This window comes from Sapajus apella, unplaced genomic scaffold, assembly GCF_009761245.1.
Source record: "Sapajus apella isolate SASKATOON/1434 unplaced genomic scaffold, GSC_monkey_1.0 scaffold108, whole genome shotgun sequence".
In the NCBI taxonomy this organism is placed as follows: Eukaryota; Metazoa; Chordata; class Mammalia; order Primates; family Cebidae; genus Sapajus; species Sapajus apella.
Genome location: NW_022437048.1, coordinates 880,723 through 896,821, shown reverse-complemented (window position 1 = coordinate 896,821; position 16,099 = coordinate 880,723). Strand labels below are relative to the sequence as shown.

At 33.3% G+C, this 16,099-nt stretch overlaps 1 protein-coding gene across 7 annotated transcripts in view; it reads left to right on the top strand.

The window, feature by feature from the left end:
* EPHA5 (EPH receptor A5) overlaps positions 1-16,099 on the top strand; it is a 353,202-nt gene that overhangs the window by 302,793 nt on the left and 34,310 nt on the right. For all 7 annotated transcript variants that reach the window (XM_032259288.1, XM_032259285.1, XM_032259284.1 and 4 more), the window contains 3 exons: positions 2,650-2,717; positions 4,017-4,142; positions 4,825-5,010. In XM_032259288.1, the coding sequence (XP_032115179.1) occupies positions 2,650-2,717; positions 4,017-4,142; positions 4,825-5,010 (380 nt within the window). The remainder of the gene's footprint in view (positions 1-2,649; positions 2,718-4,016; positions 4,143-4,824; positions 5,011-16,099) is intronic.

Genomic DNA, 16,099 nt, shown 5'->3' with positions numbered 1-16,099 from the left:
TATTTAAATAACAGAAAACTCTGGATGATTTTACAGAATTGTATTTAGAACATTATTAAAAAGAAATATTAACAACTGTTCTCTCTAGAGGCACATATATAAAGACTAAAAGAATAATTTTATATCTAGCAAAATTATTAACAATGTGTTAAAATAACGTAAAATGTAGCTTGAATAGACCAAATATAATCTCAGTATAGCTTAATGTATTTGTTTCTTCCCTTTCTTTCACTTCAGTGAGACAATTTGAGATGGCTTAAAGACCCTGGAAAGAAACTGTCTCTAAGTGTTATGAATAAAATTTGGTGCCATGAGATCCCTGTTGTGTATTTTTTCTCACTCAAGAATATTATATGTATTAAGAATATTACTTCAAGTTTACTGAAAATTTACTAGTGTTACTTTACTAATACACTGCCAGTTTCTTAACGTGATAAAGGTAACTGTATTTTTTTAAAAAATGACTTAGGATGGATTATGTTGGCCAGTTTTGTAATATATATGTAGTTACACACTGGAAAATGACAATAAAATAGATGCACTTTACATCAAAATATACATATATTTTAAATATACCTTAGAATATGTCATCAAAGAATAGCCTCTGTTAGTACATGTCTAATAGACACTTCATTTACGTCACAGAGTAGTTCTCAACCAATTTTGTAATGGAAATATTTTGACAGTCATTTGGCTGTATTTTCTTAATCCGTATCAATGGAAATTTTGTTTTTAATAAACTGAATTTTGTGTTGGGAGCTTATGAATAGTAAAATCACTTCTTTAGAGTTTCACTAAAAATAATTTAAATATTTTCATTTTAGCCAGTTGTTTAATGTTGTATGCTTAATCATCAATTCAGTGTTCATTCAGCACATTTCTTCTTCAAATACGTGTTATTGTGTAGACATAATCAAAATATCATTCTCTCATTCATTAATTCATTCATCAATGTGACAAATATTTTTAGTGCCAACTCTTAGATGCTAGGTCACTGCGAGTATTTATAGATGAATGCAAATTGCTGTCATTTGAGAAGTTAAAAAGTAAGGAAGCCAACAAGCATACTCAAATGATTATGCTGCACCATAGAGTGGAAATCAATAGAAAGCTATTGTGTTCCCAGGGGAAAATATTACGTTAAGTCTGAGTATTGGAAATATGTAAAGAAGGCTAAAATGGAACTGAACTTTGACAGTTGGAAATTGTTAGGAAGAAAATCCTCGGTGGAGGAACCAATAGGTGCAAATGTATGGAAGCATGGAGAAATATCCTGGAGTTTTCAGGAGAAAGTTTAGCACACGAGAAGATGAACGGCTGGAGTTGATGCAGGGAATGTGAATTAGGGCTACATTTAGGAAACTTTGTCTTATTATTTCATTAGATATTTTGCAGTAGATAGCTAATGCAATAGAAAAGTATCTTATTTACCATAATTTGGCTATAGCCATGTATAGTATAGTTTAGAAAAGGAGTTATAGAGTGGAGGAGCATCATTTTGAAGGCACTTTTAGTAATGTGGAGGAAAAATAATGATTTAATTGAGGAATGTTAGAGCTAATGAAAAGGAAGAGATGGGTCATAGTGCCTGGGATTTGGCACTAATTCGTTGTGAAGGACGCAATGATAAGGCTTTGTTTTTAAGGACTAAGGCCATACTGGAGTTAACAGGAAAAGAAGGCAGAACATGGTTGAAAGAAGTAAAGAAAAATACGCCAATTTCATTTTCAGGTCCATTGAGTTTGAATGTTGGTAGAATGCCCCTATAAAATAAATCTATCAGGAATAAGAATATAACTTTCAAAAGGAATTAAACCAGTGAGATAGAGATATTAATTAAGTTGATAGAAATAGATGGATTGAGGGGAGAGAGCCAGAGAAGTTTACGTGGAGTCCCTATGAAAATATCCAGACATAAATGTGGAGAGGAGCAAAAAACATCAGAAAAGTAGTTAAGGATTTCCATTTATCAAGAATAATGAAAAACTAAGATATTATTTGCAGGTTTGTGAATCTTAGGCGGACAGATTTTTTCCAGTAATAAGAGAAATTTGCAAGGACTTGCAAATTTATGGATAATTGAGAAAAATGAAGAGAGACAAAACTTTGAAAAGGGAAGCTGAGAGGCTTTGCAAGTTGTGATGAATTTCATAGTGTTTTGAGTGGATATGAGTGGAAAACAGCCAGTGAGCAACTGAGGACTCCAAAACAGTAGAGGGAAAAACAAAAATAAAAAACCTATTGTGCAGGGTGCTGAAGGTGAGGTACCATTAGATCAGAGGCACGTCTTTGGGCTGTTTATTCAGAAAGAGCAGTAGACTTTGAGCTGCCAAAAAATAAAAATAAAGTAAAAGAGGAAAAGAGAACAACAATGTCTGGTGTCTGGTATTTGGTGAAGGAAGTTTAAAAACAGGTTTAGATGGCTTCAGACTTCTCAGTGAAATCTAGGCAGGATTGTTTGCTAAGTGGGGAATACTGGCTAGGGACATAGGTCTCTTCCAAAAAAAAGAGTATTGGCATCATTGCAAACTACTAGTATGAAAATCAGTTTAGGGTTGCAATAATTTCAATTTTGCTTCATGCCTCTGGGCTTGACATGATTGATTCACCACTTTCAGATGTGGCTAATTCTAGTTTACTTTGTTCCAGGCGGTGTGGCTACAGCAAAGCAAAACAAGATCCAGAAGAGGAAAAGATGCATTTTCATAATGGACATAGTAAGCAAATTGTAAAAAATAAAACAGAATAAAATAGGGGACACTTTATTGTTATTTAAGTTTCTTTTCAGGCTTAGAAGATTTATAATAACTGACGAAAATATGTTTTTTAAAGTAAATGTTCTCTTACTATATTCCTGTAAAGAATATGGGCTTGGGTGTTTCTGGCAGGCTTTAGGCAATAGCTTAATGCATTATTCAATTACTTAAAGAATACTTTCATTAAAATCAAAATAAAATTCTTTGCTTAATATAAAGAGCTATTATAGTTCAAATCAAATTTCTTGGCAAATTCTAATTCCTAGCAAGACAGTGGATAGAAATCTATCATTAAGTAGCATCGCCAGGTTGAATAAAAAATTTTATTAAATTTTTCAGATTTTTTTTTCTTCTTCTAATATTTTAGTGGGAATTTACCTGAATAAGTTCTGTAGCAGCAATCTTGGTGCAAATTACTTGAAAAGACCATGCTTTAAAAAATAATGCAGAAAATCATGTTTTAATAAAGAGTTTTAACAATTAGAATAAATGAGTTGAATTTTATTATTTTTCCTTAAATGGTACAATGTTAGTTGATTTGCCAAGTTAGTGACAAATAAATTTATTTTGTTTTTGTCACACTGCCATCTTACATGTCAAAATCATTAAAGCCATAACTCATGCTGGAAAGCATTGAGTTCACTTCCTAATCCTATCATATTTAATGTTATTTATTTTCAAAAACCTTGATTGAGGCAATATTAGTAGCCTTTAAAGGTGATAAAACTGAAACTCATAGAATGTAAGTCTTGTCTAATGTCAGGCAGTGACAGGAGTACAGTGAGAAGCAGAATACATTCTTTTGACTTATATGTCAGCTTTTCTGTACCATACCCCCGGAAAAGTTACTTGAAATTATTTTCTATAAAATTAAACTTAATAATCTGTGATTATAAAGAATTTCATTCATATGAAATACAGAATAAGAAACCAGCAAATTAATCACTAGTATTTTATTGTCCATTTCAGTGAATAACATTGTCTTAATTTGTCTCAGAGACTCTCTGAGTATTATAATTGAGAGGCATAATTTCTCAGATATGCCATTGCGTATGCATTTCTTATACCTGCAAACAGATTTCTAAAATTATAAAAGTGATATAGTTGTACAAACAACAGTAATTCAGGAGAGGGCTGGTTTTTGCAGTTTGGCTACTTCTAGGAATTGCAGATTTAAGCCATACTTGCATGCTAATAAACTTTATAGTTTTGCTCATCCATCACAACTACCTGTATTTTAATTCCAATTTATTTTTACAGTTAAACTGCCAGGGGTAAGAACTTATATTGATCCACATACCTATGAGGATCCCAATCAAGCTGTCCATGAATTTGCCAAGGAGATAGAGGCGTCATGTATCACCATTGAGAGAGTTATTGGAGCAGGTATGACAATGGGTTTGACTTTGACTTTTAACTTTTGTTTGTATTCTAGAATGAAATATATCAGTGTCCTTATCTAATAGAAGGTTTCTAATCTTTTATAATTGGCTTGCATTCAAAGTGGTACGTAATTGATCACATTTTAATGCAACCTTCTGTGTAACGCATGCTTAAACCAGCAAATATCCTGTTTATGAAATTAAAAAACAGCAAAAATATATTTTAAATACATAATGTTTTACTATTATATATATATGTGTGTGTGTGCATATATATAGTGAATTTGTAATGCCCAAAAGCATCTGCATAATTCAGTTCATGTCTGCCTTAAAATTGTTTCTTTTTTTTCTTTCTATAACCTGGTTGACTCTTCTCATTACTACTACAATATACAGAAAAAGAAGACAAAGTGATTGTTAGCTAGTTGCTTTTAATTTCGTTCTAACTTTTTAAAAGGTTTTTGTAGGTAAGACAGAGAAAGCTAATAGCCCATAAGCGTTTTATGATTGTCTGTTATGGTTTGTCCCAATGCACTATTTATTTTCGTGAACGTCGGTAACGTAGTGTAGACTGCCCTTTTCTGACTCTTTTTTTGTCTAAGCCTTAGTAGTCTAGGAGTTCATTCGACTCTTATTAGACTAAGAAGTTCAAATGAGTTTTTGCAATTTTTCATCTTTATCACAAGGTGAATTCGGTGAAGTTTGTAGTGGACGTTTGAAACTACCAGGAAAAAGAGAATTACCTGTGGCTATCAAAACCCTTAAAGTAGGCTATACTGATAAGCAACGCAGAGATTTCCTAGGTGAAGCAAGTATCATGGGACAGTTTGATCATCCTAACATCATCCATTTAGAAGGTGTTGTGACCAAAAGTAAGTATGATGGCAAATTATACGTGTGTGTGCATATCATCAATATCTGTCTAAAATATTATCAATTTTAGGGTAAAGAGAAATCAAGATTATGATATACTAATTTCTCTAATATTAGTGTTTAGCCTGTATTTTAGTTAAAATTAATCTTCAATGAACTTGAATTTTTATTTATTCTTTAAAATATATAGTGTAACCCATTTGCTATGAATTCAATGCCAGACAAAAATGTATCCAGATAAAAGAAGCAGTAAAGATATCAACTTTTTTTTTTTTTGACTATTGGCTCTTTTACTTTTTATCCTAATGAAATATTAACTTCAAAGTTTCAATTGAGGCATTGAAGTTTAACATTAATAGGATTGCTATAACCATAGTAATGCCACCTTTTAAGCAGCTTTTTATAGCCAGGTTCATTTCGTTTATTCTTTTTTTTAAAGATATGTTAATAGCTCTAGGGAAAGTAACAGCCACAGAAGACAGGGAAAGTTCCTTGTCATAATTTTTTGTTGTTGTTAAACCAAATCTCATTTTTTTCTCAAAAATATGTAGAATTTTACATCTCTTTTAATTTGTTTTAAAGTTTTGTAAATGTGTTCGTGTGGTGAGCCTTGCAATAAAAAGATTTTAAATCATTTTCAGTCACCAAATAAGATATTTTTGTGGCACATAACTGAAGGGTCTTTATTTTCTTTGTATCCATTATTTCTTTACTGTTCCTATGTGTTCTGGTTCCTTCCTTTATCCCTTACACGCTACACGTCCCTTACCAAAGTCCATATCTTAAAGAGATCTACATCTCCAGGAAGATGCTCAGAGAGGAATGTAGGAAAAGAATAAAATAACCAACGGATGCAGGTTTCTTCAGATCTTAGATGTGTTTCTTCCTCCAGTTGAGGAAACACTTTATTCTTTATACCCACACTTTATTCTTTACTTTTTGGCAGCCCATACAGGGCATTTCTGGAGCAAAAAGACAATCTTGAGGTCTTATCAGAATAGTGTAAATTGCTAAAGGAAGGCAAGAGGCAGGATCAAGAGAGAGGCAGGCAGAAGAAAAAACATAGTTTTTGAATGAAATAAAGCAAAAATGTTTTATAACAAGGATATTCTTTAATGGATGTGTGGGAATATGTGAAGTAAGAATATGATATAAAAATACGGTCACAGATGCCATAAAATAAAATCAGAATTTGAATGTGGTTGTATTTTATCTGAGGAGAAGAACCTTGAAAAATGTCTGTGATAATAAGTGGTGCTAGATACTATAGGAGCAAGAATCATAACAATAAAGATTCAGTAAACTTATTTGCTATTTAGAAATGGTAATATGTAATATAAAACATAGTTCTTAATAATGGTACCAGTAATAATACTAAGCACATACTTGGTAATTTCTGTCTTCATCATGTCATTCACATGGCTGCCAAATTTAACTTTCTGAAAATAAACTTTCACTATGACTTCCCATTACCCCATGGTGAATGCAAACTCCATAGGCAGTCAATCTACCCTTCATAATCAGTTAAATTGTAATATTTAGAACAATGCCAGATTACTGTTATTATCATGGAAGACCATGTTTCCTAATAGTCAAGAACATGGACTATGCATCTAGTGACACGATTTGAATTTTGGTTCTAATATAAACAATTATGTGGTTTTGCACATCATAAACATTCAGAACCTTAGTTTCCCCATTAATGCTATGGGGTGAGAATACCTTATAGCATTATTGTGAAGATGACATGAAATAATATAGATGAAGTTTAGAATGGCCATGGCACAAAGTAAGTACTTATTTAGTACATAGTTACTACTTTTCCACTTATCTCTCTTCTTATGGTCTGAACTTCTGCATATACATTTTATGCTTTTAAAATACCTCATATTTTGCCCTGCCTTCATTGCCTCTTTCTCTGAAATTTACACCCTCATGTTCACTACTTTTTCAAGTCCTTTGAAACCTTATTTAAAGTCTACCAACTCTGTGAAAGAATACCTTACCACTTTGCCCTGAAGTAATTTCTTCTTTGAACACTGTGCCTACGTGATAATTTTTGTAAGCCTATAACATTTCTTCATTTTGTATAAAAGTCTTATTCAAACCTTCCACTAAATTTTGTCTCTTTTGTTTATATTTTTCAGCTTTCTAGCTAAAAAAAGTATGTTCCCTGAAGACAAAAATCATATACTAAATATTTATGTAAACATATTTTTTGCATAAATTCTCATTTATATATATATATATGCCCTGCCTATAATATATATTATATATATATTATATATATAATATATATATAATATATATATATAATTGCACTTTAGGTTCTGAGGTACATATAAAGAACACGCAGGATTGTTGCATAGGTAAATACCTGACAATGTGGTTTGCTGTCTCCATTCCCCTGTCACCTATATCTGGCATTTCTCCCTGTGTTATTCCTCCCCAACATCCCTACTCCCCACTGTCCCTCCTCTAGCCCTGCCAACAAACCCCAGTGTGTGATGCTCCCCTCCCTGTCTCCATATGTTCTCATTGTTCAACACCCATCTGTGAGTGAGAACATGCAGTGTTTGATTTTCTGTTCTTGTGTCAGTTTGCTGAGAATGATGATTTCCAGACTCATTCATGTCCCTACAAAGGACACAAACTCATTGTTTTTTATGGCTGCATAGTATTTCATGGTGTATATGTGTCACGTTTTCCTTGTCCAGTCTATCATCAATGGGCATTTGGGTTGGTTCCAGGTCTTTGCTATTGTAAACAGTGCCGAAATGAACATACGTGTGCATGTGTCTTTATAATAGAACAACTTATAATCCTTTGGATATATACCCAGTAATGGGATTGCTAGGTCAAATGGAATTTCTATTTCTAGGTCCTTAAGGAATGGCCACACTGTCTTCCACAATGACTGAACTAATTTACACTCCCACCAACAGTGTAAAAGTGTTCCTATTCCTCCGCATCCTCTCCAGCATCTGCTGTCTCCAGATTTGTTAATGATCGCCATTCTAACTGGTGTGAGATGGTATCTCAATGTGGTTTTGATTTGCATTTCTCTACTGACCAGTGATGATGAGCATTTTTTCATATGTTTGTTGGCCTCATATATGTCTTCCTATGAAAAGTGTCTGTTCATGTCCTTTGCCCACTTTTGAATGGGTTTGTTTTTTTCTGGTAAATCTGTTTTAGTTCTTTGTAGATTCTGGATGTTAGCCCTTTGTCAGATGGGTAGATTGCAAAAATTTTTTACCATTCTTTTGGTTGCCGTTTCACTCTAATGATTGTTCCTTTTGCTGTACAGAAGCTCTGGAGATTAACTAGATCCGATTTGTCTATTTTGGCTTTTGTTACCAATGCTTTTGGTAAAGAACTTTGATTTATTACAAAACTTGTTTATTTGAACGGGTCCTGTCTGAGATAAACTAAGACAAGCTCTTACGGTAATACAAACAAATTTCTCATATATTGTATATGCATTTTTTTGGAAGCTAGTGGCAATATCAACAAATGATCGTATCTAGATTCTGTGAATTCTAGTCTAAAAACTGTTGCTGTGGTTAGAAAGCCAGTTTTAAATTTCTAATTTCCTTGTTTTTTTGTTTTTGTTTTTGTTTTTTTTGTTTTGAGTTGAAGTCTTGCTCTGTCGCCCAGGCTGGAGTGCGATGGCGTCATCACCACTCATTGCAAACTCTGCCTCCCGAGTTTGAGCAATTTGCATGCCTCAGCCTCCCAAGTAACTGGAATTACAGGCACCTGCCACCATGCCTGGCTAATTTTTGTATTTTTAGTAGAGATGGGGTTTCACCATATTGGCCAGGCTGGTCTCTTGGCCAGGCTGTTCTCAAACTCCTGACCTTGTGATCCACCTGCCTCAGCCTCCCAATGTGTTGAGATTACAGGCGTGGGTCACTGCACCAGGCTTATTAAATTTCTAATTTCTTAATCAAATATTCTGCCCGATGATGCTACTCGCCATGAGGCTACACATATATATAAAGCAAAATATAAATACTTACAATGTTTATTTGCTTTTACTTTTTATTCTACATGAATTGAAACTATATTTCCCCTTTATAAATTTAGCTCTCTATGTTCAACTTAGGAATGCTTCAACTTGTTTTTAATTTACCATGTTGCAACTCACTCTATTTGTGTCCTTAATTTCATGCTCTCTGATCTGATACTAATTTATTCAGCAATTATTTTCAACCTGCAGCACACAGATAATGAGACATAAGTGCAACTAAATCTTGTGATTTTTCTGATTGAAGCTGAGGTATGGAGTCTGAAGTAGTACTCCTATGGGTGGTGTCATCCTGAGCCTTCATCTTTCCACTGTCACGTGCCAGAAGTTTGAATCCCCATTCAAATTCCTTCTGTGATTTATTGTGAAACAGGAAACATCATAAATAGATACATATATTCTAATGAGCTTTTATGACAAATGACGTAAAAAAAACCCACAGGTCTTGGCTTAATTGAATCATTTGAAATGCAAGGCACTTTAATGTAGTAGACACAGTGCCAGCTTTTACTATTTAATGAGATTCGGGAAAAAGATAAAAAGGAAAAAAATGATAGTTTTTTTCACTGCTGCATCCTTAGTTCCTGAAGATTTCGCCCCCCATCAGTGGAAAATTATCATCCAAACTGACTAAAGGAACATCTATTGAGTATTAGGATTAGTCATAGTTTTATTTCTTAATCTAGAATCATGTATAAATAAGCTTAGTTCTGTAAAATTAATGAATTTAAACAAAACATTAGAGAACCGTTAGAGGAATCTCTGTCTTTCTCTTTATTTCTATAACTGCAGAGATAGAACATCCAATTACATTGATTACTTAAACTGCCAGTTTTGACTTATTGTGTAAATTTATAATTCTCTTTCAAATATATTACTTTCTTCTGTCTAGTGAGATTATTTTCTTTATACAGACTCTTATTATATATTAACTAACAGTTTTTCAACAGTCTTCCACTACTCTTCCCATTTTGTCACTTTTCCACTTTAGTCCACTCCATACATTGCCCTCAAATCACTGCTTTCCTGTCATGCTTCATCAGCAGTCAAGCAAACAACCCAAATGCATAGACTTTCATACTTAACCTGATACACATTTCCATATTCCACTATTTTCTTTCTAGAAAACTCTACCTTATTCTTGTCCTGCCCCCTTGAGATACTTCACTCAGCTCTAAAGTGTCCTCTTTCCTCTCTGCTTGACCTTCAAGTTTAATTCAAATGTGACCTCTATGAGATCAGCGTCATTTATCTTCATTTTTCCTTCAATCCTGAGTGTCTGCCTGGCATAAAGTAGACCTCCAATTACATTGAATAGCTGAGTAAAGAAAAGCTTCCCAGTTCTACATTCGTTTACAAGCTTCAAAATACAAACTTCAAAGGGCAAACGTTTTTGTTTTGCTCACCTGTGTGTTGCTAGATCCAAGCCCAGCATGTGTAGCACTTTATATATATTCTGAATGAATAAATTATCAGCCAGAAGTAATTGTCTAAATATCAGTGGCATTTCTGTATACTCTGTCATGCTATATGTTATTTCATCATTATATCTTCACATGTTTTATCACTCTTCTTATGCAATAAGCTTCTTGAAACTGGCATAGGTTTATAACCCTCTTTGTGTCTAGCAAAGGCCAGACACATTAGGTAATTTAAAAAATGAAGGAAATCAAAATACTGAATGAATAAATTGAAGCTATGTAAATATCTTAAGCTAGTTAAAATGATATCGTTTATGTTTTAAATTTGAAAACGTTATCCCATGAAACCATAGGCTTTTGAGAAAAAAATTAAAATTAATAGGAAGGTAACTGCTTGAAAATAAGATCTTGCATATACCACTATTAATTATTCACATTGTATTAAGAATTTACTAAGCTTAGTTTCTTTACATGTTATCTCTTTTAATCTGCACAATAAGTCTATGCTATAGACATTAGTATTTGTTTTCATTTTACAGTAGGGATAAATTAACATTAAAAAGATACCTTATTCAATATCATAAAACTAGCATGGGAGAAATGCCAGATTTTAAAACAGCTCTCTCTGACTCCAAAATCCAAACTCCTAAATAGTAGATATAAGCAACCTCATATTTAATCATTTTGCACATGCTTGACCGAAAACATTCCTTTATTCAAAAAATAGTAGTTGATCACCTAATCTATGACTATTCTTAATAATCATTGGGGCTACAGCAGAGATTAAACCGACTGAGTTTCTGCCTTTATAGAATTTACCTTTTTAGGTGATGGAGACAGAAATTAAATGAACAAATAACTTAAGATAATAATGTTAAATGGAGAAAATCAAGCTGAGTAAGGAGATTAGGGGTTGCTTCTGTTGAGAGTGAATGGTTTCTATTTCACTTAGATAAGACTTGAACAAATTAAAAGTTTGAGCCTTACAGACATTTGGCGGCAGTCTGTTACAGGAAGAGGGAGTAGCAATGCTCTAAGGGAGCTTGCCTGGAATGTTCAACAAACAGCAAAAAGCCCACTGTTGCTACAGTGCAATGATTGAGAGGAGTCTTCAGTAAAGATTTAAATTAAAGATGTAGTAGGAGAACCTGTAATGTAAAGACTCTTTGGTCCCTGCAAAGACCACCTTTTAATCTGAACTTTGAAGACTTAGAGCTAAGATGGAACAGAATTTGATTTACACATTAACAGGACCAGAAATGCTGTTGGGTTAAGAAGAGATGGTAGGACCCAGTGTTGAAGCAGGGAGGCGCTGAAGCTACTTGACATTGTTCACACATCATATGGATTAGGTCAGTGTAATGATCTAACATGGTAGAGGGTAGTGGTTGGATTTCGTAGATATTTTGAAGGCAATTGCAGTAAACCTTTTGAATTGGATGTGAAGTATGAGAAAAAGAGAGGAGTCAATGAGGTATTGTTCTGAATACCTCAAAGAAGGGAGTTGCATTATGGGAATTTTGAGAGGAGCAAGATTATGCTTGGTAATCAGTAGTTCAGTTGTGAACATCTTAAATTTGAGATGCCTATTAGCATACGATTACAGATGTTGTGCATCAAGTTGGATTTACCTTCAGTCTTAAGAAGTAAAAAGAAAAGTGTTCAAATATGAGTAAACTTGAATTTTATGTCTTCCATTTCATAAGAAGAAATAAAATTATATGAACCAGTTATAAACAATGATACACATAAACAACTTTAAAACTGAGGTAGAAATGGAAGCAAGCTCATTAATTTGGTATTTGTTTTCCTTTGTTAAGGCAGATACAGGTGTTTAATATATACATATACATATATATATATATACACATATATATATACATAATAAAAATGAGAGATTTACAAGTGTTTTCTCTGAAAGAATATAAATCTCAATCATTTATAAAAATAGGTTCATAGAGTTTTACAGACTTGCAGATTGTCTGTTAGTAAATAAAACTGTTTTAAAGCTATTTTTATTATTAATAAATCAAAGTGGTCAGATTTGATCATTTTTAGATTCTCCATCTCTTCTGAAAATTCTACAGCTTCTGACACCATAATTAAGTACTGTATTAACCACCTTCACTAATGTAAGAACAATTCTAGTTTCTTTTCAATTTGAGAAATGAACATCTATTGAGAAAGTTTATATCAATGTAAATAATCTGAAATAAAGAGGACATTTCGGAAAGCTTGGAATTTCTACCCATAGGGACATTTTGCATTTCCATGCCCCTGTCTCAGGTGAGGTATACAAGATTTTGATTTTATCTTATTTCCCAAGTCTGAAATTATTTAACTTTACAAAGGACTTGTCCCAACATGTTAGCCAGCAAACAAGAACCATAATAAAATTAAAATATCTGAGTACATTTCTAAGTTATAACTGTCACACAGTTTGTTTTTATTTTTGTTGTTTTGTTTTTTCCCCTTTTAATAAGCATTCCTACTACAAGAACAAGATCCTATTTTATGGTTGACCATTAGCCATTAAAAACTGATTCACCATATTTATGTTATCCCAAGTTTCTGTTGGGGTAAGTATAAAAGAAATATCAAACAGCTACAAACATAAGTATACTAAATAGAAAACAATGCAAATAAGATGGCATACTGAAATAATACTATAGGTCTATAAGTATAAGCAGAGGTTTATTTTTAATCATTTGTAAGTCTTAAAAAATATTTCTAAGAGAAACCCAGAGACAATTATTTTCCAGTGAATTATGAGGCTTCTAAATGAAATGCTCCCTGATAGTCGTATCATGTGTTTTGATGAGCTAATGGTTTCAGAAAGGCAGATGGTATGAATGCAAAGAAAATAATAAACCTTGATTTAGCTGCAAGTCTTGCGATGTGGCCTAGTTTAGTGTTTCACAAAATTTAACGTGTCTCTGGGGATACTGCTAAATTGCAGAATATGTTTCAATATATCTGATTGGGGACTGGGATTTTACATTTGTAGTAAGTTCCCAGATCATGTCCGTGCTGCTTGTCAGAGACCATACTCAGAGAAACAAGGACTAGATCAACATTCCCTAAATTTGTTTCACCTAACTTTGAGATGTCTTATGGCAAAGAATTGTATTACCAGGAAGGACACATTCTGTTCTCTTTTGGAGATTTGTGATGGACATTAGCACCAAAAAATTCACATAATAAATTTTAAAAACCTCATTTCTGGCAAGGCACAGTGGCTCACACCTGTAATCCCAGGACTTTGGGAGGCCAGCGCAGGTGGGTCACGAGGTCAGGAGTTTGAGACCAGCCTGGACAACATGGTGAAACCCCATCTCTATTAAAATAACAAAAATTAGCCAGGCATGGTGACATATGCCTGTAATCCCAGGTACTTCAGAGCCTGAGGCAGGAGAATCACTTAACTCGGGAAGCGGAAGTTGCAGTGAGCTGAGATCGCACCATTGCACTCCAGCCTGAGTGACAGAGTAATACTCTGTCTGAAAAACAAAAACAAAAACGAAAAACAAAAATGAAAACCTCCTCATTTTTCCGTAATTGTAGAAAAAACATACACACACACGTTGAGATATATACCCTTAATTTTTTTTCAAGTGTACCACACTGTATTGTTAGCCCCAAAAACACTATTGTACAGCACATCTCCAGAACTTTTTCATCTTGCATACTGTCACTTTATGCTCATTGAACAGCAATCCCCCCACTTCCCTATCCCCATAGCTCCTGGAAACTACCTTTCTACTTTTTGCTCCTGTGGGTTTAACTAGTTTAAGTACCTCTTATGAATATAATCCAGGATTTTTCACAAAAGACTGCTTGGATCATATATGGATAATGAGCATACATAAAAATATTTATTGACAGAAGGTGAATTCCCGAACTAGATCTGCCATCAATGGTTGACTAATTAGTTATGACATATTTGTGATTCCCAAGTTTGTATTAACGTACAAAAAATGAATATATGTGAGTATTTAAAATGAAATTAAATATTTTGAATTTATAGGCATCACTCTATGAGAAAAAGGAAAATAGCCTTAATATTCAAATAGATATAAATTTGATTCTCAACTTTACTCCTTATATAATTTGATCTAGACAGCTCAAATAATATATTGAACCTTTCTGACCCTTACTTGTCTTCTCCAAAAAAGCGTATTATGATATCACAGTTACAGAATTTTAATGTCAATTAATAACAGTGCCTTATATAGAGTAGATGCTCAATAAATTTGAGCTCTTTTATGGTTATCAATAATAAAGGTAAATTTCTCAAATAATGCATTTCTGTCACTTCATGAACTCTCCCTGGTCTGGGCCTTCAGTAAATAATATAAAGTAATATAAAACTCTCTTCTGTAATTAAAATCATGTTTTGACATGCTTTATGAGCTCTTTTTATATGGAATTTTGATAACACGCTTTCAAAATATTGGCAGATCTACTTTTTGTATTTCAAGCTGGATAATGGAAAATGATTTATACAGTTTTATTGAATTTACAAGGGTTAGAGTAAGCCATGTTAATTATTGCTATGTCATTTTTGCAGGCTAGCAGGAACTGAGACAAAACATAAGCCAAACTAAATGTAATTAGCATTAAAATGACTCAAGCATGAAAAATAATCGAATGGGTCCTGAAGTGTCCTATTCTTGTCAACAAAAGAAGATCATACTTGTTTGCAAACATTCATTTTAATTGCTTTCCCCCATCATGTAAAATATGAGAGGTGCTTTAGGTCCTTATTGTCTTTCTCAAATAATGTTTTTGTTTTTCACATCACAACCTACGCTGTCGTAAATAATTTATCTGACTTTTAAAATCAGGTGACTCTAAGCTGAAAAATCTTACAGGATGAATGTCAGGTGCCCATCTTCCTTTTTTTCCCCAAATATATATTATTCAGTTTTAATAAGTTGTCTGATCAGTGCATTCTCTTTAGAATATAAATTCTGTCTTCTAAGTTCAATGAATTTGGGGTTGAATTTAAGGTACAGATTTTCCCAAGAAAAAGATAATTGTTATATGAGAATTCCATCCAAATCTGACTCACTAGACTTTGGATGAGCAGCAGTAGTATTTACCACTGACCCATAAATCTGGGAAGAAAGCCTAAAATATGAAAAAGTAGGCAGTAAAATAAAATTCTAGGCAAAGAAAGAGGAAAGAAACCGAAAGTGCTGTAAGCAGAAATGTAGTAAAAGCCCTGCAAACATAAAGGACATGGGGTAAAAGAGATAATGATAACATAGATTAGTGGAGCACAAGGTGTCTGTTCATGTAATATGAGCTTAGACGTACCAAGCAGGAAAAGCTGAGACTATATTCTCCAGATGTCTGCTGGAGTTCAGTTCTTTCGGTTCATTATAATGCGATAACCCTCTCAATAGATTTTTTAAATGAGGGGAGAGATCAGTCAGAGTCCAAGTAAAAGAGTCGCACAGGGAGGATTTCTGGAATTATAAGCTGATTCCAGAAAATCTAGGCCTCCTTTTAGTTAGATTAGGGCTGATCTTCGTCAGGTACATACCCTTTTGGCTCTATTCATTGTAAATTGATTGAAATCTTTCTATAATTTTGGTAGAAAGTTGACACTGGAGTTGTCCATGTGTC